This window comes from Temnothorax curvispinosus, unplaced genomic scaffold, assembly GCF_003070985.1.
Source record: "Temnothorax curvispinosus isolate PA1 unplaced genomic scaffold, ASM307098v1 QBEX01006980.1, whole genome shotgun sequence".
Classification (NCBI taxonomy): domain Eukaryota; kingdom Metazoa; phylum Arthropoda; class Insecta; order Hymenoptera; family Formicidae; genus Temnothorax; species Temnothorax curvispinosus.
The window spans coordinates 13,628-40,554 of record NW_020216760.1 but is presented as its reverse complement, the minus strand read 5'-3'; the positions used below and the strand labels follow the sequence as shown (position 1 = coordinate 40,554).

At 39.5% G+C, this 26,927-nt stretch overlaps 1 protein-coding gene across 1 annotated transcript; it reads right to left on the bottom strand.

The window, feature by feature from the left end:
- Positions 1 to 70: 70 nt before the first annotated feature.
- LOC112456570 lies at positions 71 to 26,887 on the bottom strand. Its single transcript, XM_025019211.1, is given in 16 exon segments — positions 71 to 2,378; positions 2,665 to 2,876; positions 3,684 to 4,039; positions 4,347 to 4,458; positions 10,434 to 10,531; positions 11,523 to 12,057; positions 13,078 to 13,446; positions 14,147 to 14,499; positions 15,698 to 15,793; positions 16,230 to 16,537; positions 17,908 to 17,979; positions 22,966 to 23,061; positions 23,703 to 24,317; positions 24,811 to 24,922; positions 26,360 to 26,608; positions 26,776 to 26,887. Coding segments are annotated over 15 exon segments (3,696 nt in total). The 5' UTR covers positions 26,565 to 26,608; positions 26,776 to 26,887; the 3' UTR covers positions 71 to 2,221.
- Positions 26,888 to 26,927: the final 40 nt, after the last annotated feature.

Sequence of the window (26,927 nt, the reverse complement as noted above, 5' to 3'; positions counted from 1 at the left end):
GCGGTTATATTGCGGTGTCTTAAAGCAATCTTTTTTGTTTTCTATAAATGTTATTTCAATTGTGCTTTGATCGATGAAAAAGCTGCCTTTGCTCTCAATTAATCACGGGCGAGTGGAACTCGTTTCGTAGGACTAATCGAAAGTCCCCTATATGACTGTACTGACAATTTTATAATGCAACATTGTCGTGATCGAGAATAGGTTATTCTTAAGCAAATGTCTCCAGCACGCAATTAAGAACTATAAATTCACTGTGTCATCTTTCTTTTGGATGAAGCTGTTTCATTTCAGTTGAATAATTTCGACGTTTTCGAAAAAAGTGTTGACAAGCTGAATACATTCAATCTATTCGTTTGTGAAAGTAATTTGCCAAAGAGAACTGATTCGTATTGGGACTGGTAATAAATAATACATACTAGAATGTGTGAAATCGCTAAATAGTTAAATTTGTGGTAAGTACAATAATCTTTTCTTGCAAATTTACTTAAGACCGATCGGGGATTTAAGAATCGAAAGTATTTTCAAAACATCACATAAATTTTTACGCACACGCGTCAGGATATGAATATTTATTCCATTTAAAATGGGTCTATTTCGAGTTGATATAATCTTAAAATAATCTTAATTTAAGAGTGAGCTGAGGGATCTAAGAAACGAAGCTAGTTGCAGCTTTGTTAGACTCGTTAAGATTTATTTCGGCTACATTCGAAATCCTGCGTGTGAATGAGATCGCGTGAGAAACCAGCATGCAAAAACGATAGCACGATGCAAGAACCGAATAATCCATATCAATGGAATAATTTCAATTTCGAAGTTCGAAGTCGTCTTCGTAACACTTGCATATACGAATAAGTTTCACAAACGGTACGCTCGATCCAGTATCTCTATCAGATTATGTTTTTACAAGTTGTCCTATGTATGGACTAATCGCTTTTTGCATACTAGATCACCTATTTGGATATGTAACGCATTTTTCGCTCTTCACGGTCGTTGCACTCCCTTCGCCTCCGTTGGCGTTCACCATTCCTTCCACTTTCCCTTGCGCGCGCATTGTGTCGTTCAAGAAAGTATATTGACTTTCTTCGTCGTTTGCGACAGATAAAAACTGGTTCATCGTCTCGCCGATATCTCGTATAGTCAAGCCGAGTGGAACGACAAATTTATACGCGAAGGATTTGTTTAATCAGCTGGCGGCTTCTATTGGCGGATCTAGAGATCTACCGAAGCAAGAGTATTATACACATCAGAATACTTATCGTTGAATCGTTGAATTTATAAATCTAAAGGTGGATTCGTAAGATACAGAAATTTTTGTTGCTCGAATTACCCTACCACGCAATTAAATTAAACACGACTTTACGAAATGTTAACATCACATCAACGCACGCGACTTACATTGGACGACCGGAACGAAGCGCTCTTTAAACACCAGGTGAAATCTCGATACGGCAATAATCTAATAATATTAGATTCGTTATATGTACAGAGAAGGGATTCGTTCTCGCTAATGATACGCTATTATTTAAAGGCGAATAACTCGATACACTCGTAGACACATGCATGCATGTCGCGGGACATAATCTGAGCTTAGGGGCCGAGAGAGCGAGTACAGACGAGAAGGAGATAAAAAGAGAGAGACGGAGAATCTCAATGTGAGGGTACAAACGAAGGATCGTTGCTCCTGCTCTTGCTTACGCGGTACACAAATATGTAAATTTCTACTTCCACGTTAACGACGAAGCTGTAAAAACTCTTGGAAATTCAGGGGAAAGATACTTCCTGCTCTCCCTTTACCGGAGAACGGTAGGAATCGATTCCACCGTTTATCAAAGCTGATCGTTACGTGTTTTTTTTTTAGAGTTCTCGAGCACGCACACCACGGCCTCTAACGCAATTGTCTTTTTATATTTGACAATATTCTTTCTTCCATGAAAAATTCCCTTATCATCGTTTTTGAAAGAGATCTTTCATTCTTTTTCTCGCGAAGAAGCTTTCTTCATCTTTTTTTCCTAATGAAAATTCCGTTCTCGCCTGTTGAAGAAAGTTTCTTGACCTCCTTTTCTTTACCTTTCTTTCCGAAAGAAGTTCTTTCTCCTATCTCAAAAAGGAAGCTTCTCTTCACTTCTTTCTCTTTCGCTTTTTCACGTCCCTAAAGTCCGTGGTGCCCTTCTCAGCTCGGAGTTCAATTTCCGACGAGACTGCGCAGTCTCGTGGCGAAAGATTATTTTCTTACAAGGGCAACCAGGCCGCGATTCAAGTGTGTCAATTTCGGTTTCATCGACAACTTCGTTGGAGCTGGAGGGGATTGCTGATGAATCCAATTTGCCGCCTGCTGCATGCCTAGCTGTTTCTTCTTCAACGATTCCTGCTTGGCACCTCTGCGTAACGAAATTATAATCTTTAATATTCTTTCTTTTTCAATTATTGTGTTTTTATATATTACAATAATTTTGTAATTAGAATTTCATTAATTAAAAGAAGATGATTTCAAAAAGAAAGAAGTTTTCATTAATTTATTCACACTTTTGTTAAATCTGTAGATAAATTTAGATAAAAACCGGAAAAAAATTAAGAAGAAAGAAATAATTAAATTGTAATATACTATTTTTATAAAAAAAAGAAAAAATGTAATAAATCCTTTGGGCTATGAATCTTAGGACTCACAAATATCGAGTGAGATCTTCCACATCAACGAGCATCGAATCCTGCTCCATATGCAAATCGTCTCTCCTTAAAAGTCCTTCAACGAGCGCTTCGTTTAATGTGGCAATCCTCGCGTGCAAGTCGTTCGCTACCACTTGCAGCTGCGCGACGTTCAATTCCGTGAGAAGCACACGGGACAATCTACGTCTGTCCTCTCCTAGCTGTACACCAACCTGAAAAAATCCAAAAGCTTATTAAATAATAAAAAATAAATAGATTCTGAAAAACTCAGTGTCAACGCAGATTTTGAAAGTGTCTGCTACAAATTTTGTTGAAAAAATGCCAGCAGAAATATAATAGAATCTGCTAACAGAATATAATGGCAGATTGACTGCAGAAACTGAACATCCCGTTTCATAGCCATTTATGAAATGACAGATTCTGTTCGATTTCTGCCGACAATTCGCTGTTTATTATATACCGGCAGGTTTTGCCGGTGAAACACATATTAATGCGGATACAAGTGATGTCAGATCTGTTACAATATCTGAACGAATCTGCTGTCAATCTGTTGTCATACTGTAGGCAGTTTGCTTATTGAGAATGTTACGGAACGTTGAGAACGTTCAATCATAAGTTGACTGTAAACTATAATACTATAAATTGAAATATGAAATAAAACATTTCTTGAATTGTGTAAAAGTATGTTACATATTAAGTTTTTTGTATTTTTATTTACTGATCGAAGGTGATATATCCAATCTACGAATTAAAAAATTAAAGTATATCGTTCATTTGTTACAAATCTTGTTTAAGTGTTTGTTTAAATTTCATGTATTTATCAAGAATCCGCACCGAAGTATTTATATTGTTCTTCCTTTAATAATCGTTATCGATTTATAAAAATAGCATAAGATTCGTTTTATAGCTTATAATATATGTTTCCTTTGTTGGCTTCCTTTATGCGGAGTTCTTCTACTATAAATGGAGTCTATGTTATCTAGACTATTATTAATCAACGAATTAGAGTTCCCACTTACTTTTTCCAAGCTGCATCGCACCATCTCGGTGATGGGGCTCTGCTTCAGTCTCTGTCTCTCCACTTCCATCTGCATGTGTGCCATTTCCTTGGCCTGTGCCAGGGCCATTCGCGCTTCGGTCTGCAGTCTGGCTTGTCGTGCGAAGAAGTCAGCCTCATCGACCGGCGGTGTGGAGTTCGAGTCGAGTCTTAGAGATGGAAGACTCAACATCTGTGGTCTCGTTGGTGCCTGCTTCCCATCGAGTTGCTTCGAATTGAGGGACGTGGGCGTGGATCCAGGAGACGTGTCGTTCTCCGAACCCGGAGATTCAGTGTCCGACGATGTTTCGTTCATGAAGCAGATCTGGAGGTTCATTCCTGCGCAGATGCATTTTTGTGATCCGTCACTTGGCATTTTAATCATAAAACATGTAAAAAAAATGAGCTGACAATTCATTGATCATTTGCTCCTATCAATGTATTAATAATAAGGAATATAATTAAATATGTATCTTTCTCCTGCAAATAAAAGTAAGTAAAAATAAAATTTCCATATATGCTATCTGTTAATAATTTGATGGCCTATGTCACTTTAAAAATAAATTACTCACGCATTTTCTTATTCATTTACTTAATTATTATCCGATACTATCGTAAAGAAAATAAAATTTAAATCTGTACGGACCACTCTGAAGACGCGACTGGAGACTCGGTTTTCGTCCACGTTCGGCGCGTAAATCTTCGGCATCAGGTCCCATCGCGAGTCTCCTTCTAATCTCCTCACGATCGTTTCGTCGCTGTAAACACAAGAAAAAAGTATGTTAGTCGACTTTCATGAACCGCGATAGTCGCTAAACGCTTTACATATTGAACAAACTGATATGATAGCACAATTCGAAAGGACGCAAGTACGCTTGCACTTGGAAATTATGATTTAAAACTTTTCGTTTTTAGGAAACTCAAAAAGTCAATGACTTCCTACAATATGTGAATTTAACTCAAAACTTAAATGTGTTCTATCAAAAATAAATCAAAATTTGTGAATACCGGATATAAAATTGAATAGAAAGCATCTGAAAATTCAGTCAGATGTCCAATCTAATCCACCTTATTAATCATGTTATGCAATATAATTAGAAGTATAATATAATTAGAAGTATATAATTAGAAGTAAATATCATACAACAGTTAGGAGTAACAGTAATATCATAAATTCAGATAGTTTTCGATGTCAAATGCATGCTGTTGCGGTCGTTAAACCTTTGCACACGTTCCACTCGCACGTTTGTCGAATTAATTCACACCTGCAGATCAAATTCGCCTCGTACAACTCTGTCGAATCGAGTAATCAAATCTTCCCTCTCGCAATCAGGCCTTTCCAAATTCTCTCCCTTCGTTTCTCTCGGTTTCTCGGTTTCCACCAGTTCCGGGGGCTTATCCGTTTCCGTGGTGGCTTCCTCTTCGTCATCTTGACGCCACTTTCACAAATTAACGTTTGTTACTTTCATGAAACTCGGCGACATTACTTTATATTCTCTTGCGAAGGGCGACAGACTTCCGTAGATTCGAAAACGAATCGGATATACGTTAGTGATAGTCGAAAACAGTAGTATCTTCCAAATTTCTCAACACCTCCTAAAAGTCGTGGAATGCCACAAGATATCGGTATAGCTTTTACAATCGTCCAGAATTTCAGATTCAAATTGCAGGTTTGTTTAATAGATAAAATCCCGTAGTGTAAGTTAAGTTAATTGCAATCGCAGCAGCGGGACTTGCTTCCACGCTAAAATCTGCTTGTTCATTAGCACCGCGAGTCACTTCCGTGACCCACTTTCACGCCTGCGTCGGTCCGGAACCGTACCGAATCGCGTGGTTCGCCGACCTTCCTGTTACAGCGACAACACGAACAGGAATTTGGAATTTTGTTAAGTCTGACACATCTGAGCCTGACACCCAGATGTAATAATGCAATCGTTCCAATCCACTTGCATTGATCACCACGCAAACGAGATTCACGCACAAGATCGACTGAGGAATGTGGTAATTTCTCATGCATCTTGCAATTGAATTCTGATGGATTCCATTGTATTTTAAAATAACTTGTGACGTTAAGATTCTGAATAGTAGTTTCGAATCAACATATCTCTGACGCTAAAACATTTAAAAGCCATGCTAGTTGACATTTTCGCTCTTTAAAGTGTTGAAGCTATAAAGTATGCCGCGATAATCGCTCGCTGCTGCGCAACAACAAACGTAAAAAAATATGATAAGTCAGTTTTAGTACACTGTCCAACAAAAAAATTCACAAGAACGAAGGTGACCGTTTTCCATTTCGTTTTTAGACGCTGAATACGAATCCATTTACTATATAAATTGTTCTATCACACGTCACAAATCCTAACAATTTATACTAAATTTTGATTGTAATAAAACTTCCCCAACACACTACATATCGAAGTTATAATATGCCAAAGTACACTAAAATAGCCCTTTTTACAACTTTCACTGCAAATTTCTCAAAATGACCGTATTCAGCGTCCAAAAAAACTACGGAAAATTATTATTTCTTATTCTTGTACATTATGTTGAACAGTGTTATTGTTACGTTAAAAAATATATATTATTAAAATCGAGTATATCATTAAATTATGTCAGTTTTTGTATAGTGACCTTAACTGTCACATTGAAGCGATTTGTGTCAAATTGTGACAAATCGTTTTAACTAATTGACAAGTGCTTCAACGATAGGTGGGTTCATTACGCAAAAACTTACATAATTTTAATGATATATTCGATTTTATTAATAATATATTTTTTGAATACGATAAATACGACTCCGTTTACCAAATTGTAATTCTGCCTGATGTTTATCATAGTTGTTTTATATTATATCTTGATACTTCGCTCTCAATTATTAGAAATAGAGCTTATAACGTCTCTTCTGAAAGACGGAGCCCAGTTTCTTCGTACGAGAGTCCCCTTTTTATTTCTCATACGAGGGGAGGGGTGCAGTTTGAAATATTAAAATTTCTGTGATCAGGTAGACTCGAACCCGGTTTCTCGTGGTTACGAGTCTGGCGCTTTATTACTAGACCACACTGCTACCCAAACTATTGTATTAACAATATATAGTTCTCTTATGTTTCGTTTGTTTAACGGGTTTAACCTTTAACAGATCGAAGCTCTTGAAACGCACATTGGAGAATTGTTAAACAAACTGGAAAAAGCGAAACAAGAACACGATATGGAAATAGGATTACTCTAAAAAGAAAATTGTCAACTCGATGTCTGTGCCGCGAGTTTAAATTTCAGAACTTGAAGCTCAATTATCTGCTCCGCAATGCGAATTACATGAACTTAAAACGCAATACGAAAAGCTTGCCAACGATTACTTTAATAAATTTTCTGATCTCACTCACAAACACAAGGAAGATATTAAACATATATAAAAAATGACTTTTTTTGAGAGAAAAAAAGAACTCTTAATAGAAAATGAAATTTATAAGAAACGCGCATCAAAAATGGAAATAAAAGCAAATAAAATAGAAGAAACAACCTGTTTCCTCATGAAAAATTGAAGAATCTTCAAAGATATCATAAAGATGTGCGTATCTCATGTATAAAATTATATTTTTTGTAAAGTATATACATATGTATATACTTTAAGAGAGCAAAGAATAGATTAAAAAACGATTGTTGAATGCCCTTTTTGCAAGTTTAACCACAAATTTCTCAAAATTGTGATTTGATAGAGTGCTTTGGTAAATGGAATCACATTCGAGAATCCAAAAAACTATTATTTACCCTTGTGTTCGAAAAAAGTCATCTTTTGTTAAACATTGTAATAAAATCAATGTAATAATAAACAATGTTTCTCTTTTCCTTAATTTTTGTTGCAATATATGTTAGATAAAGTTCTACCATTCTCGACTATCACATTATTCTTAAAATTATGTTATAGTGTATATACACAAATAATATTGATATGAACTAATTTTGAACCAATATATTAAATTGTTACAACTAATTCTTTGCAATGTTAATTTACATTAAGTAATCCAACAAAACATAGATATTATATATATTGACGTTATATCAATCAATCAAGAATTAAGATAAAGATGTAGCTCAGGTGTCTCCTAACATACTATTCAAAAGATATTATAAAAAAGATTCGCGCGTTAAAAAAGACGTGTCAAGCTGCAAAGTGATTTCGTTGAAAACAGCGTTTCAGTAATTTAGAACGGGAACGATCACTGTCAATCTGTCACTTGAAAGTGAAAAGAATGAAACGCGATAAACATCAGATTATTCTGCGCTCCCCGAGTCACAGAGCGAATTTAATTGCGATCCACATTTCAACGCGTCAGCTCCAGCGTTTATCTCACTTCGCGTGTAATTGTAAGTTACATCGGATATACGCTATCGCCCTTCGTCCTTCGCATCCCTTACACAATCCAAGTCGTCGTCGTAAGTGAACGTGTAGAGATCCGCGACGAATCTCGAATCCTTCTTGTAATGCTTGCGCGACTTGTTGCTGCTGCCCATGATCGCGCACCTCGGATGAACAGAGGTTCGTTTCTCGTAAAATTTATCTGCAGTTCTATCAAAAACTTTTGTCTCTCGACGAGTTCCTTATACTACTCCTCTCCTTCCGCTCACAAGCTCGCTTTCTCTCTTTCTGCGTTATCGCGAGCAGAACTGTAATCTAGAAAGGGAATCCGCTGATCGGATTCGGGTCGAGACCAAGGCTGTCGAGGTGCAACCGACCTCGAGGACGAGTCACGAGATTTACACGCGCGCGAGACCAAGACGGCACGAGACTACTGCAAAGCAAGTCGAGTGAGATCCTTCGTTAAGGTTTGCTGGCCGCGGAGGAGGCGTTCAACGGCCGATGGTGGTGGTTGGCGGCGATCGTGGTGGTGGCCCTGTCTACTGGAGCCTAGCATCTCTCACGGGGATCCTTGGTGAAAGTGCTGGACGAGAGAGTGTGTTGACTTCTGTGCCTGTCGGCCGCGTTTCCGAGTTTACAATTCGCTCCGGAAAATGGGTAGAGAATCGTATCCGCGATGCCGCGCGCTCCGTATAGACGCCTATAGTACGATAGCTTTCGGAATGAATGGCTTGATAGTGAGATACATTCTCGCAGTCTCGTTCGGTGCGTCCCGCTCGGGAGTAAAACTTTCAAACGCAAGGAAGTTGATGACTCAATAATATCAGTTTTGCATTATATATGCGTTTTGCGCTGTACATTGCACGTGTTATGTCTTTCGTAACGTTATTGCTTAGTGTGCTTGGTAACTTGATAACTTATTGCTTGATAACTTGAAAAATTAAACGCACTGTTTTAAAGACACAAAAGCATGGCTATTTTATAGTGAACTTTATGCAAAACGTAAAGCCACCAAAATTTCTTCTTCTATAAAGTTGAAGAATATGAATAAGAATATAATTACAGAAAAAAAACCTTAATTAATTTTTAAATAGTTTCTCTCTCAAAAGGTTTCTATTGGTTTAAATCGTTTATTGTTTTCATGCATATTTTCATAGAAACAACATAAACAATTACGTAAACCACGGTATATTTCGCCGTGCAATAATCAAGCGCACGAAGTAGAAAGTTATGCATTCAATTTGCACAATTGTATTATATTTACTGGAAAGGGACTCATCTGCCGCACGCGAAAGCGCTCCAAACTTATTGCGCTATGCGAGCCGCAGCGTCGTTGCAACAAAAGATCGTTAAATCATCTTCGGGGGGTCGTGCGTAAAGCGTTTCGGTTGACTGGCCATGCGTGACTTCTGCCCTGTGCGCGATTCAACATTCGGAGCACGATGCTGCACCGCTCTCTAGATCTAGGCGGGCAAGAGTAAAAAATCTGTCGTCGTGACAAAACGAGTGCGTAGGCAGAGAAATTGTACACTCTTCTCTCGCGTTAATAATGGCAAAGTTACACATATATCTAAACGATTTGTTTATTATATTTCATCGATCCATGTACTCCGTCGTTCGAAGTCATCAAGTGTATCAAGGTCGCGCGATATAAATTATCACGCCCGTGATGCTAAGTAATCACTCTCCTTTATTTTTAATCGTTCTCCTTAATTGCTTCATCGTTAAATTCTAGTATTACTGAACTAGAAGGAAAGTTCCACTAAAGCAGTCTTTAAAAAATCTGAAGCTCGAGAGTCATTTCCTTTGGAAGTCTTGTTACGTGTACGTGCTCGAAGTTCTCGTATCAAATAGGGACCTACATACGGCGTCCGCCTACTCACAGATGCCCCCGCAAAATGCATTCGACGCAAACGCGAAACCTTAGACAGAATTGACGCTCTAATCGGTGTTTGCCGAACGTATTCAAGAGTCCACGATAACCAGATGGGATATTGGAATACGTGAAGTCGGACAGGAGTGTGAATGAACCGAGGGCTCTCATTGACCCGAGAGTTCGAGTTAATTTAAGAACTTATCTCTGTATAAGAAAAGAAATATTGGAAATCAATAGAATTGCATTACGTATCGAAGAATGAATTAGTAGATAAATATACGCAAAACTGCCTCTTTTACAATATTATCTAAGAGCGTATAAGGTGTAACACTTCAATAAAAAAAGAACGACTTGTGCTGTATATAACACTTTAAAAAAAGAAGCAACTGTACTGTTATTAAATTTCTACAATGAGATCCCTACGTAAGTCCGTAATCCTGCTACAATCCCCAAGTAAAAAATAATTGCTAATAAAAGTGTGGAAAAGAATGTTGATTACTCACCCGACGTTCCTCCTCACGCGCAGCTCTGAGATGCGACTCGATCGCGTCCAGATCGATCTTTGGCATTGCCGTCTCGATGTTGTAAACGTCGAAGCCACCTTTAACAGCAAATGTCAAACGTGAGAAACTTTTACAGCGACGACGCGACGTGGCGGAGGCACGACCAAAACAGCCAAACGGAAACCAGTGAGTGCCGGACCATCGCATGCACGTAATCTCGAGTGGTCGGTCAAAAATTAAGACTTATCTCGATTCAACCGTATATTTCTCACAAGGGTCGTAATTAATAAACATATATATCTTTATATAGCGTGTCTCAAATTCATTACAAATTTTCATCGCTTGATATCAATTTTTTAATTAAAAATTTAATATTCCATTATTTCGAAAGATTTGAATATAAAAACTGACAAGAAAATCTTATTGCTCAATTATAAGTTCATTAATACTTAATTAATTAATTCTGATATAAGCTTAATTTAAGAAACCAAATATTGAATTTAATGTTAAAAATAATAAACTTAATTAAGGTAAATGAAAAGGAGTAGCTATTTAAAAATAGCACTTTCAAGGCGCGTGTGAAATTACTTATAATAATTACTGACTCGCAATCACCGCTGATAATGCAAGAGCAATTATTTTTCCAATTACTGAAAAGCGAGTCAGTTAATTACCTGACTCGCCATAGAATAGGCCATAACATGTATTGCGCATATTCATTAAGAAGAGTATGTTTTGCTCAAAATGTGAAAAATATATAGAAAGTTGTAAAGAAATATATTAGTAACATATCTACGTTCTCTAAGAACCTATTCTATAAAATTATTAATTATAATTTACAATAATATTAATTTACAATTTACAATAAAAAAATTGTTAAATAAATAAATTTACATTAATATACAAACTATATAATAAGAGCTAAGTTACAATTAATATTTGAAGACTAACTATAGCAGAGTATTATAAATGATAGAAACTAATCTTAATAGATGTAATAATAAAACGATAATAAAAAGAGATATAATCGGAAATGAAAACTAGAATAATAGGATAAAAGAATAAAATGACACGCGTTGAGATCCCTACCAGATCCGTTATCGATGTCAACTCTGCGCTTATCGGGACGCCTTTGGGAATTAGAGTTTCGCGATTGTTGCTGCTGTTGCTGCTGCTGACGGCGCTTGGCCTGGTTCTTGGCCATCTTCTCCTTCTTCCGGGCGTCGGCGCTGGATGCCTCCGAAAGGTCGCGATCCAACAGCTTGTTGGTGTCCACGTGATTCTTAACGATCGGGGCGAGCCGCGGTTGGCGCATACTCTCAATCGACTCCATCGCGACCACGTCTGGCACCGGCTGGGCGTATTTCTCGAGATCGACGCCGATGTCGCGGCCGATGCTCGATAGCAGATCGATCTCCTCCAGCTTCGTGTAGGTCGGCCGTTCCTCGGCGAAGCCCTCGGAGTAGTCGCTGTTGCTCTCCGACTCGTCGTCGTCGGCCGAACCGCCCGTCGACGTCGTCGTCGTCGTCACCGGCTGACGGTTGCCTATTTTGGAGCGATCTGGGTGAGGCAGCTCCTTTGCCTCGCGTATTAGGTCGATGTGCTCCACCGCGACGTCCTCCGTCTGTGCGCCCACACCAAAATCATTTTCGCGTTTAATCGACCGTAGCACGAGAACGTCGCGAATCAGACAGGCGCGAGAGGCACCAATGACAGGAAGTAGAATTAGTTGGGATAATGATTGTCATGCAAATCAATTGCATAATAACATTGAAGGGCCTCAGACAGAGAAGTCGTGGAAATTGTGTATTCGATGATAATTAAGTATTAATTATGGATGGAACAACATAATCGGCAACAACGGGATTTAGGGATTAATGGAATTCAAGGCGGCTTTAGCTTAGATTATAAATAAATACAAGATTGTTAAATGTTAAATACTACCGTAATAGTTAAATGTTAATTATAATACAGAATACAATTTAAAAATGTTAAATAAAATCAAGTGAATTAAACGTCCACTTTAGATATTATTTTAAGTCATGTACGTCACCTGAGAAAAATTTTTTTATACATAATTATATATAAAATATTTCCATATGGTTTTCTTTCTCTCGTATAATCTCTGTTCGTATATGCCAGAAAAATAATAAGAAGAGTAAGTAAATAATAATAATAATAATAATAACAATAATAATAAATAACTTTTGCATGTATTTTTTACAAAAAGTAAAATTGCGATTAAATTATGCAATACTCTTCTATATGTAATCATATATAATTATATTTTACACACAATTTTATTGCATTTATAAATAATTACATATAGGTAATTTTTTTAATTTCCTGAAACTACTTTTTTGTAGAAACAACAAAATTATCCACATTTATTATTTTTAAATTCTTCTTCTTCATATTTTTCTAGTATACGATGCGAAAGATTATACAAGAGAAAGAAAATATACATTTTATACATAATTATACATGAAAAACTTTTCCCCCGGATCAATTACAAGCAGCTTGAGTAATCTTTATTTGAATTTACTAATAATAACATTTCGTAATTGTTGTATTATAAAAATTGTCGAGATTTCTTAACTTAATCTTAATGAATCGTTATCGCAAAAGTCACCTTTAGGCTCACCTCGCCGACCTCGCTGGTCTTCCCAGAGTCCAGGATCTCCTCGATCTCCGGGAATTGCAGGCTCTCATTCACGCTGGTGGTCAGCTCCACCAGCTCGACCTCGACGGGTACCTCCCTCTCACGTTTATCCTTGAAGGTCACCTGCGACAAGTCGGGGGCGCGCTGGTCCACCGGGTCGGCTAGACTCCCCTCCCGCTCGTCCAGAAGCGTCAGATGGGTTATATCCGCCTCGACGATGCCGTTCACGACGACTTCCTCTGGTTCCGGCGAGAGCGTCTTCTCCTCAGACTTCGAGATCTCTACGCTCTTCACGTAGTTGATGCACTTTTCCGAAGGCGGCACCACCGCCTCGTACAGAGAGGTCACAGTCTGGAACACGGAGAGAGACGAGAACGGTATGATGATGTCACGGAGCGGGCGTACGCTCGTAGGAGGACGCGCTCGATTATTTTTACGCGTTGATACGACAGTCGCCGACTGTCGCCCGCGGTTTTGCCAGTGACAAGTTTGACTCACTCATCCCGGAACGACGTCGCGCGATTGTCGTGACGTGACTCGTGCAAACCGAATTGGTCTAATCCCTTTGCTGATGATGAATGCCAACGCAGAGGAATCAGACGTTCTTTTTAGCTCAATGGGGACAGATAAATTAACCATTCATCGACGATTCGATGAATGGTTGAAATCTTTTTGTTAAAACATTTGAAAACGGAAGGTCTCAGAATCAAAGAAAGTTCCGGATAAAAAGAACAAGTCATCCAGGTACCTATGTATTTTGTTCGCTGTTAAAAAAAAATGTCTCATCCGGCACTCAACATCTTCGGAGTTCGAATCTTTATTGCCTTGAAAAGAAAACAAATCTTAGAATTGAGAACCTTGACATAGAATCGAACTTTTTTATTCAAGATAATAACATATGACATATTTTCAAATATTGTGGAATAAATGTCGCTCATATCTACAGACTTCTGAATTTGTCACATCTCACGATCATCTTTGTAATTCTCCGTGACACGCTTTCATTTTCAAGCTACAAGTACGGTCAATCCGCTCAAATGACGGATATTACCTGTATGTTGAACTTGGGCTTCTCGTAGAAGATCTTGCGATCGTTGCGCTGGCCACAGAGATGATTGACGCTGTCGTCGATATTATTGTTGTACTCGTTGTCGTTCTCCGGCAACGGGGCCACCTCGTCGTGGTGATGGTGGTGATGGAGCGGCGGATAATCGGAATAGCTGTCGTGCTCGTCCTCGGTCAGGTCGGTGTCCGACAGCAGGGAAGGCGCCAGATGCTGGAAGCCGGGGTAGTTGGGGTTGACGATGCCGCGGCAGCCCGCCGGCAGGTTTCCTTCCTCGGACCAGTCGGACCACTCGGACGGCGTCAGCTCGCGCGACGAGTTCTCGTGCGGGGAGTTACGCCCTGCAACATTTCGCGGTTACACTCGTCTCCAGCCACACAGGCCGAACAATTGGACGGATCGTAACCCGTGACTCATCGTCATCATCGCGGCGCGATCGCGGTCGCGGTCGGCTCGTGCGCTCGTAGGGAATGTTGATCGTCTCTCTCACAGCCCACCCGCGTTACTTGACGCACACATCGATAAGATTAAATTCTCCGGTTTTAACGGTTCTCTCTGTCTCGGAGAATTCTTGGTACCGTCGTCGCTCTGTTGGTCGTCATCGGATAGACCAGTGATGCATGAATAATCACTAGATCTTTGATTTCATACATGATTACTTGTGCAAAGCTGCATAAACTGCACTCTTTCTATAAACTGTCCTTCGCATGGATCCTCGGTTTAGTGGGACAGATTAACACGGTGAATTATTATCAGCTGCTAACGTAGCTTAAGTTTGAAATTACTGGCATATTTCGTAACATTAAACTTCATAGATTGCTTGAAATTCTATAGATTTCTAGACATTTTACATTTCATAAATAATTAATTTCCACACCCTTTTGCTTCTGCGCTGATAATTTTTGAATTTAGTTTGCAATTAGTAGATTTAAAAATAAGTCATGTCATAGTCCTCGCATATTGCGAGAGCTAATTATCGCGAAAGCGTACCACATTTTGCGCCGCAACGACCGCGCGAGTGACTTTGGTTAAACTAAAAATCCCGTGCCTGCACTTTACGGATAACGGTTTAATGTCAAGGATATACGCCGTTATTAATGGCAGCCAGTGGAAAATATCGAAGTTCGCCTTGTCGCTCCTCTGCAATGAAACCTTCAACCGTCATTGTTTTCCAATAAAATCCCGGGCGTCGTGCATGGAGTGGCACTTGAGAGAAGCGTGACTAAAAAATAGGCCAATCAATTGCTCGATAGAAGTGGCGATCTGCGAAGTTAATAGATCCAATGATTCAGGGATTCAGGTGCATCCGCTCATTGTCTAGATATTTCTTTAAAAGATTTCTATATGAGCGACAAAAAAAATACGTCTTGTTCGTTTTACCATTCCATCTACCTTAGAATTACCTCTTCGCTTATTTTTTGTTACGTGGAATTTTTCTTTATGGATTGCATCGTGATTCAATCGCATTGAGAAGCTCTCGCGTCTTCTCAGCGCGATTCAATTGTGCATATGGGATGATTCGGGGACGAAGCAGCTCACCTTCGTAATCGGCGATGCTCTCGACGGAGCTGCTGCTTTGTATCCTCAGCTCGGTTAGATTGTTGTTTACGTTGGCGGATTGCTCTTCGACCGTGCCTAACAATACAGGTCTTTTACTTATTTTCTCTCTTTTTCGTCTTTCTAAATCCTCTTTACGCTCTATCACAGTTTCTCTTCTCCGAAATTAATTTATCACATTTCTCCGATTTGCGATTAAAATTGCATATACAACATGAATCGGCCGTATCGTATCGACAATATATATGCGTCAATCATACGAGTTATTTCACGCGTGAGTGAATAATCGAAGAAGAATATATAATAGATAGCATAAATGTCGACGTAGGAGATAATAAATTGCGACATCTCGCTGAATTTAAGGGAATAATCGTCGTTTTGGTTCGATAATTCAATTATTAATTATAAAAAAAAAGAGTAAGAGAGTAAATCGTTGCATATTTTTTAAAAGAGCATCGGTTCTTCTTAAATCAATATAAGTTTATAAAGCGACGCACACGCAACACACGCTCACCTTCGTAATTGGAGAGGCTCTCGACGGAGCTGTTCCTTCGTATCCTCGGCTCGGTGAGATTATTATTGACGTTGACGGATCGCTGCTGCGTCGACGGGTTGCTCTGTTGCACGTTGTCGCGCGCGATTGCCAGAGAGGACCACGTGGTGGTGTCCTCGGCCAGCCGGAAGTCCGCCGACTCGTCGCTCGGGTAGCCCGCCGACACGGGACTGGCGGCCGGCGGCACCTGGGCCGCGTTATTCTCGTTGCGATCGCCGATCTCGCCGGCCCCGACGACGCTCCGGCTCGGGCTGTGCCTGCGGAGCTGGCTGCGTGCGAGACCGAGAAATGAGTCCAGGTGGATCGATACTACCTAGCGTTGCTGTTAGGTATACCACCTCGGGCACGCCGATGCCGAGGCGGTATAGGCGGCAGCACGCCTACGGTCGCCGCGGAAGCGGGATCAGACGTTTATATTTAGCGTTAACTTATAACTAGGAAATAATCAGGCGACTTGGTCAGGCAAAGATTACGGTGACTGACATTTGCAGCCTGTGACGTCTGCGTACGCGGCGCAGCCGTTATTGTGTATGCTCGTATCGCTTGGATGTATGCACGCGTGGAAGAATGCGAATAACAAAATATCGTTTCTAAAATTGAAATAACAAAATTAAATTGATAATTTTTCAAATTACAGAAATAATTCGTCTATCGTTTTTTTGTTGTTGCTCCTGGAATGTTTCAGCAACTATTTAGCGTGGATTTTTAAATCATTTATTTTAAATTCAAAATTCGATTTAAATCGTTTTAGTCAAAGCAACTGTCATATTTTTTTGCTATAAAGAAAGAACTAGATACTACCTTCAATTTCTTTTAAAGAAATGTGCTAATTCGTGTTTAATTTCTAAACTTTTCCAGATTCAAAAGATTAAGTTAATATTTAATAAATTGTATAAGGCTCTATAGTTTCCGCAATTCACAGGTAAAAAAGGACCAATAATTTTCTCATTTTTTCAGGGTAAAAAGAAGATTATATCTTCAATTCGATTTTACACATATTATACAAAAAGGCGGTGAAGATTTTAAACGTAATAAGTGCTTATAAAATACACTGTTAAATTCAGTGTCAAATTTTAAACTTTAAAAACTATTCCTATAGGTCGCTACTGCTCCTACTCAATATGTTGTTAATTTAACTAAAACAATGTTAATTCAACTAAACTAATGCAATTAAAATAATACTGTTTTGTGTTAAAATAATAAATTTCGACACACATGGAATGTTATTTAAACTAATACCTTGAGTTATGTTATTTAACTCAAGGTATTCAAATAACATTTCATCCTTTAATATTTAACAGTGTAGGAGGACATTCAACTGGTGTGAGCTATATTCTATAGCGTTAGAAAGAACGCGCAGCTCGTTATAAAATAACATTGACTGCTAAAAACGGCTCTGATGTACTTAAGGGCCACTAAAACCGGCACTTGAGAAACACATTACGTAATATATGTATATGGAGAACAAAGTGTGACGGCTTTTCCATGAACTGCGGCGTTCACTGCAACTTCCGCGTCCGTTTCCCTCGATTAGGACGATCATTATCGTTATCTCCGCCGACATGATCGTCTGCCCGGCCGGCTGTCAATTAACCACTCTCCTTCCGATCCCGGTCTCGTCGTTAAGAAGATTACTTACTTGTTGTTCAGTCCACCGGGATGCAGCGGCACCGAGACGGACTCCCTGAGTCGCATATCGATTGATCCGCGTCTGAAAAAGAACGCGGCCGGTTTAATTTCACCGTTTTCTTCGAGATGGACAGACAGAGACAGAGACGAAGGGAGAAAGGGAATCTTCGCGTACGCACTTCGGTGCCGATCACTGGTCACCCTTCTCCCGAGCGACAGAAAGAGAGAAAGAGAGAAAAAGAGAGAGAGAGAGAGAGAGAGAGAGAGCGCTCGGAAGCGGAAATTCTTCGCGAAAAGCCCCGAGAGGCTGCCGATCGGGCGCGAGAACGGCAGCGAGAACGAAGCAAGCGGAGACGCGAATCGATCGCGCGAAACACACGCTCGAACTCTCCGCCGACTCCACCGGCTTCTCCGGCCGGCATTCGGCAGAGGGCTGCCGTGGGAAAAAAAGGGAATGGGACTCACCGTCCGCCATGTTGTAGCCGTGCGCAAGGGTGCTCTCCGCGTTCAGCCCCGCGGTTTATCGACTCGCGACCGACACCCTCGTCTTCACCGTCCCCCCCCCCCCCCGTTCCCCCTCCCCCCCCCCCCTTCGCCCATATCCCCCGCCTCCGCCTCAGGGATGATTTCGCACGTTCCGGCACCCGGAGACTTCGCGCCCTCTCTCTTTCTCTCTCTCTCTCCCCCTTCGCCCTTGTATCCTGATTTTACGAGGGTGATTTCGACCAAATTTCGATTATCTTAATCGGCGATTAACGTGTGGCAGGTAATACCTGTAGCATCTTGTTAACACTGATTAAACTATTAATGTTTTGTTGTTCGACGAAGAGGAAAAATTAGAATTATATAGATAGAGACAATTTAATGAATTATATAGTTGGAAATTTGTTGCACAAGCGACACTCTGGTTCGACTAATCGCCGATTAAGTTAAATGGAGATTTTGGTTGACGTCGCCCTTAAATGTACGCGTGCCATAAACGTCTTGGACACGCGTAGGTATTTGGAGCATATCGGGCCGCGAACTTTCTGTAATTTATTACGCCGAATAAGTGTGCACTTCTTGTGTTAAATTATGCTGCATTTTATTGTTGCGTGTGTTTCACATAACAGTTGTGGAATATTAGAGCTGCGCACGAGTTGTGGAATATTAGAAATTTTATATCCATTTGTATCTTTTTTTTGTATACGTTGACCTACATCTATCACGTAATTTTCGTGTTATTTATCTCTATAATATAAATGTATAACAAATTTGAGAAATCAGAACGGATTTGTATAGAAACTAACTCTTTGATTTCATATTTTGCTAACTGGCTATTAAAAGTTTCTTTATAAGCAAAATTTCAAGTAGATAAAATCAAGTAGATAATATGTATTGAGATATTAATTAATAACAGATGTATCTGTGTAGAACTAAACTTTCTCTGATTTTCAAACGAAACTTTTTCGTAAAAGGATATATATTAGATTAGACACAATGTGCTATTAAATTTGTTTTTATATTTTGCACAAGGAAACTGCGGGCCGCACGTTAATTGTTGCTACCCTAGGTAAAACGGCACTGTCGTCTACGTAGCGTCATCTCTGTCTCGCACGTGCGCGACAACCCTTAGGTAGCCCCGAGGCTCCCTCAACCTGCACCCTCATCTCGCTTTCCAAACTCTCGTGTATTCTTTCGCGATGTGCGCCTTCTCCTCCGAAAAGTAGTATAGTATATTACAGGCGACCCGCCAAGGAAATTTCGCATTATTCTAAAAATTTTCATGTAGAGCTGAACGTGAACAATCGCGTCCTTATCGACCCTCCTAACTATTGATTCTCTCTGAACATTTTCTTTAAAAGCTTACTTTGAACTCTTTGAAAGTTCTGTAGCAAAAAAAAAAAATATATATTTTTTTAGTAGATTTGGAACACTCCGCAGAAACTCAATTCCGTTCTAGAAATTTCTTTATATATTATACATTTAGGACTTTATTTATTTTTCATGTGAGTTCGTGCCATCTAAATTTCCCGGAATCTGATTTACTGCAGAATTTATGAAGAAGAAATTCTATATATTTTATATATTACTATAAATTCAGATTCTTCTAATATATATACACTATATAATACACTCTAATTAGTATTATAGTATATATACTAATTAATATTATAGTGTATATATACTATATACTATGCTATATACTGTATACTCTAGCGTATTATACTATATGTGTACTATAACACTAATTCATATATAATTTTCATTTCAGTTCCGATTAATGTGGACAGTCGGTTTAGAGTGACTTTCGACAGACCTGATGATCTCGCTGTGACGGTGCGTTTTACTCTTTTACTTGACGCAGACAGTCACCCGTTGATCGATCGATCCGCCACGCCGCGTCGCAACGCGTCGCGTCGCGTCGCGCGGCGCCGTTCTTTCTGTCTGAAGCGAAAGAGCGTCGCCGGCGCGTGTCGCGAATTTTGCACGCGCGTCCTCGCTCGTTAACGAGATGCACTTTGCCGTGCGCGTGCATCGACGCCCGTTCCGCTTCGGGGCCTTCGCCTCGGCGAAGCGGTCGCACGCGAGCAATATAGAACATACACGTTATTTTCGATCGACCGTTTACTGAGAAAAAAATCCAGGTTTAAATGATCGAACAATCCGTTCGAAAGGTAAACGGATATGACCGATCTTTTCAATCGGAATTATAAAAAGCCGGTCGAGGCCAGAAAAAAAAGAAAAATTGTATAGAATCGATAAAAAAAAAGTACGAGAAAGGGTCTATGGATCGAGCGAAACGGAGTTAGAGCTTTGAACAATTAGGGCGATGTAATGAGACTCCATAAGAGAAGAAACTGAAGATTGCTAGGGCAAAGAATATATTGTACATAAAATTCACGCGAATAATATGATTAGACTACCAAGATCTAGTGCTGACCGTAAAGGTGTTCTCTGTAATTAATGGTATATTATACATCATATATATCGGTCCTGTATTAATTAAATTGATTATTAAAAATAAAGATAGTTCCAGGTTCATTAGATTAAAAATTTAAGGAAATAAAGTGGGCTAATAAACCGAGCTCTTTCTCTTTCTCTCTCTCCATATTATAACTTAAAAATAAATACAAATAATGAAAATTATTTTATGATCCTTTGCTAGATGAATGCCATGCTTAGCTTGCTTGGTATCTCGAGTCTCGTCCGTTCATGATTTTAGAATAGCTATTGACGTTATTGAGAGATCAATACGTTGTTCCAGTTACCCGACAGTTTCCATTATATGGCTCATTCAAATTGACATGTAATCCTCACTGACTTGTTCATTATAATCTTCCATAGTAAACAGTGTTGCAAGGTTACTCGAGTGACAATTACAGATTATTACATTACTCTTATTACATCGATTCGTTTCGCCGTAATTCCATGGTTTACATCGTCCCTCAGAGAAAATTGAAAAAAATCTAATATTCTCCTCTGCATCTTTCGATAATATCGCCTTATTCAGAGAGAATAACGGTTTATTTTTAGAAGAGCGTCCTCCTTCCTAAAAAATACGTTGCAACGTGGCAACATTTTGCTCGTGAAAAGATGTACTTATTAATTAGGTGGTTGGTTCTCCGATCGATTCCCTAGATATTTTCCCGCAGGCTCGCGATTTTCATCCCCCGTCGAGTTTTCGAAAGATAATTCGTACCCCAGCTAGCAGAAAGTTATAAAAAACGTCTTAAAGACATCGCAAAGACGTCTAAAAGACGATAAAATTTTTCAGACGTCCTTTAGACGTCTTTTAGAAGCTTCTGCTAGCTGGGACGCTCAAGTATTATCGATGCGTTCATGTGGAATCGCGCACCCCCATAGGCGATACCGTTCAATTCACTCACACCTTCAAATCGACAGGTCACCGACGTCTCTCCTCCCGCAAGACGCAGGAGAGTCTCTTCGCTGTCCGGTGTCCTTTCGAGCGTTGGCCTAACAGGAGTCCCGCATCCGTCGCTGGGAGACGCACTGAGCTTACAACACTCGGAAATGCGCTCGGCGAGCGAGCGAGGAGACGGTCGGGCACCACGCTGGCAACTTGGCTGACGCAAAAATACAAAAGGAAACGCAGCGACGGGGTCTCCGTGCGGCGCAGCGCGAGCGAGAGGAGACTGCGAGGCTACGGTGTTGGCGTTCAATGTCCCTCTCTTTTTCTCCCTTTCCCATTCGATGATTACCACTCTCTCGTTCCAACCAACATCTCCGTCTCCGTTCCTCTCCCTCGTGCGTCGCGCATCAGTTTCACCCTTCGCGACGACGGAAGACGGGGACGCACGCGCAAACCCCTCCTCGTTGCGGGGGTTGCTGACTCGATTTATCCTCTTCTCCGCTTCGCGACGTGATTTCGCTACCGAGAGAGAGAAAGAGAGAAAGAGAGAAACTTGCCAATTATCGACCCGGTGGTCGATCTTGATTTGGGACGGTGGGAGTCGACGGCCGACACCTCGCAGCGCTCATCGTAATTTTGCCTCTCGCCGTGTATGAATTAATAACAAGGGTACCGACAAATTCGATGCGGTTTCACATTTAGATAGATTCGGCGTTCAATATAAGCTGTACGTCGAGTTATCTTCGTACTAGACAGGTACAACTCAGCTGAACGATCACGTTTGGCGCTAGTTATAGAAATATTCATTCAAGCATTCTAATAAAAACTGATATTTATTCAAGCATTCTAATAAAAATTGTTTAATTGGAAATGTTTGTTATATATTTTTTAGTAGCGGGATAAAATTCAAGCGTAAAATGAAAATTCAGTATTTTAAATAATGCGTGACTGTTTTTGGCAAGGCACGAGATTGCAAACAGTCGCTTTTAATATTACAGTATACGATATAGTAACTTTTCATAAAGTTTCAAAAATATTTATGTATGCGTAAGTATAGAGGCGCAGTAATAAAACGTTTAAATTTATTTATACTAGTTTAAGACTGTACAATTTATTCTTATTAAAGCAAGTATTATGATCAAGTTGAAATATGTATGCGATACATGTATAATTTAAAGTTACTTTGATCCTAATGTTACATTATTAAATTATTACGTTCTATTCCTCTATTTACGTCTATTACCACCACCAGCCAGTATGGTGAGAACTCGCACGAAGATGTTCAATGTATCCAGGTAAATCGAGATTGCACTGCAAGAATAGAAATATTATTAAAAGTATATTACTAAAATTATAAATATATTATTAAAATTATATATTAAAATAATTCTTAAATATAATAAATACTTTGTGCTAGCACCTTCATATTTCGTAAATTATTATATAAATAATCGTAGATAAAAAAAAAAAACAGATTATTTTATATTAAAAAAAATTACTTAATAAACTCAAAATTCAATTTCGGAAAGAAAAATTACTTAAAATTGTAATGCAAAATATTACATTATCCAATTTTCTTGTAACACGCTTTTATTAAATTTTAATGGTCAATGACATCACATTGACGTCATTTATGTGTCGACTGTTAACGCGGCTGACGCCACATTGGCGTGTATAAATAAATATATTTATTTATTTATTAGTTGATTTAACCTTCTTACTTTTCAGATATTCACAGTTATTGATTTTCTTTTAGATATATATTATATAGTAAAAATAATTTCTTGTCAATTCTTGGATAAAGAATTGGCCACTGGTGAAAATTAATCGCGCAACTATCCAGTCTGTATAGTGTTAATATTTTTCTACGAGAAAAAAATAACTCCTCTTGTTTTTAACAATCCTGTTCAAGATTATCCTCCCTTTCTATCTCTTTCTTTTCGAGTACTTACTTATTAATTGGATCGTATGGCCTATCAACGTTGTATACTGGATAAGTTTCCGCCTGCTTGATGATCTTCTGCGTGTCATAAAGTAGGAATCCCGAGAACAATAGAAGACCACCGTAAAGAGCTACGGAATACAGTCCGGATCCAAGAACGGTCGTAGGTGGAAGGAACATGGAACCGAGCGAGCTGGCGAACACCACGCCTAAACCAATAGCGAGCGGACCACCCATTGCCAGGAACTTATCGTTGGGCGCGCAAACGGCAATCGCTGACAAGCCACCGACTATTCCGGCGGTGTACCAAGCCGCTCGGAGGACCAATGGTCCACCCAAGAGAGTCAACGGCGCCACAACTGCGCCCAAGATGCCGGTGTGTACTAGCCAAGCTATATGTTTGCTATTAAATCCTTCCTTGTATGATAGTCCCTGTACAATCATGCCACTGCCGATCATCGCAGCCAGCGATACACCTATAGCGACCCATCCCTGACGCATCACCATGTTCATAACAGCGGGAGATCGCAGGCACATAGCCGCGGACGCTGCACTGGCCGCGATGGACGCACCAAAGTACGCGTAAGTGGATTTCACTCTGTCTTTGACATATTGAGGCCACAACCTGTAAAGGGAAAAATTCTATGTTTTATTTTGATCTTATAGTCATCTTGTATCAAGTAGCAATTGAATTCGATAAAAATTGGTAATACAAATAAATTGCATATTGTTCTCATATCGCTATAAATAGTATTAAAACTCTACGCATGTGCATTTGAAAGTTGTAGGCGACTATTCTACAATAGCGTAAACGTAGGTGTAGGGTTGTAGGAGTAGTAGTAGTCGTAAGTGTTGTACAAAATGTTTTCACGTTTATATTTCTATTTCGACCAAAAGAATGATAGCGGCGTGGTCACGTGAATAATAGCACTCGATTGGTTAGCTCTTACGTTTTACATCTTCGTAGTCGTGAAAGATGAAATTTAACCATCTTCCACAACACGCTTTACAAACGGTAGTACTACTTTACAACTACGCCTACAACCACTTACAACTACGTTTACGCTATTGTAGAATGGCCTTCAGAAATTTTAGAAAGAGAAAAACAAGTTGCTTACTGTGCGTGATCTATGGCGCCTGTTCGCGAAGACAGACCTAATCCATAATAACAAAGACCACCCAATCCCATCACCGCTCCTCCAGCAACTGCTGCTTTCCCAACATTAAACGCTGCAAAACAACATATCAGTCATGTATTGAAACAAAACTAAAACATAAGGCAAATAAGATCAATGTTGTTGCGCTGGTCTTATTGAAGTATTATCTCTTATCAAACATTGACACTGTTGCGAGATGACTGTTGCGAGGTTGACTGTTTGCGGTCAATTTCGTGATATGCCATTAGTTGATATTTTTAACCAACTTTGCGACTGACAACTGGCTTAAAGAACATGACTACTTTTCACTATTATATATGCATTGTTGATAATTCGTTTTAACCCTATTCGCTCCAACCATGCCTTTCGTGTCCCACGAATTTCTAACAGTCGTTTGTTCCGGAAAACAAATGATCGTGGGAGAATCCCCTCCACGCCGGAAAAAAGTTATTGTGGCAGGGAACCTCAGGTAAAAATTTCAAAGTCCTAGCTCATTTATACTCTCGAAACGGGGAACAATCAAAATCTCGGTGGGACATGAAAGTGCATGGTTGGAGGATTACGTCAGTGTTGTGTGAAAGGTAAATGAGCATTTTTTTCGATAAAAATGTATTTTTGTGTATAATTTAACCGTATTTAAAATATTTTTATCGTTAAAAAAGAAATTTAACATTCCACAGAGGTCTATTATGGCTCAGAGGCAGGTGGAAGAGGTGGGGAGGAGCTACGATTATATAAAAAAAATTAATTTTTTTACATAAAAAATATCTGTCACACTTCAAATTCGCCTTTTCTTATTCAGAAATTCTTTTTCTAGCATTCTTTAAGTCCTTAAAGTCCTTCTGTACTATTTAAAAATTACCAAATTTGCGGCGACGAAATTAAGTATTCCTATTTAATTAATAATTATCTCATATTTTTTTTCTCATTTGCGCTACTTTTAGCTTTAATTTGCGTTTTGGTTCATTAAGCTTCGTCAATTTGTTCGTGAGTTATGATTTTTTAAGTAAAACGAGTCGTAACGTGTGTTTGTCAACATATAATTGTTATAAAAAAATATTTAAATAAATGATTTTTAAATGTTCTTTACATTGATTTTTAGTCGAAGGTACAAAGATATTATAATAATTTTTGGGGAATTTTTCAAAGCTATTAACATTATAAAAAACACGTGGGACTCGAAAGTGCATGGTTGGAAGATTATTGGGGCGAAAAAAACGTTGGAGTGAATAGGGTTAAGATTATAACTGTATTTCTAGTTGTTATACTAAAGAAGGTCCAAACCTTAAGACACCTGTAATTTGTTTTTATGTTACTTTTTTATTTCTTTTGCTTTAACATCGGCGTTTTGCTCTTATTGTTCTTGTTCTTGAAACAAAACTGTATAAACATATGAGGCAACGGGTCGATACATTCTCGACGATTTGTTTCAAGTCACGCCAGTCCGGCCAGTCTTACGTATACACGTGGCAACAATTTCATACAAATATTATACAAATATTTGACTTACCCGTTTCGCCGGCCGGAGCCATCGCTTGTTCGGCCACAGTGGCTCTCCTCCTCGCGGTCCTCGTGTAAGAGTTGCGCCCATCGTTGACGAACAATCTCACGACCTGACCCTTGGAGAACTGCGGCGTCGTCGGGACGATCGGAGCCCGGACGAGCGACGCCAATCCCGGTGAGAAACCGGCCCGGCAGATTCTCGCTGCCAACATCTCGTACCTTCAATCCTCGCTCCTTCGCAGTTTCCAAAACAGTTCTGCGGACGAAACAGAGACACGTCAAATGATCGTCCTACGTTATCGTAACGACGAATTCCCGTTTACATAGGACTGTCTCACGACGAAATTTTGAAGGCTCGGACGGTCGGAGGGATCGCTCGTTAGGGAGATCACATATTGGCAAAAATTCTTGTGATTTACTTACATGATGCAATAATGACAAGATTGTTTCACGGCGCACGCTGAACACAGGTCAAAGCGGCTGAACGGCGCATGCGAGAATGCGAATGCGCAGCGCACAACTACGAACTTATGAATGCACAAGTACGAGAGGATCGAGAATAATCGCGCGTGCAC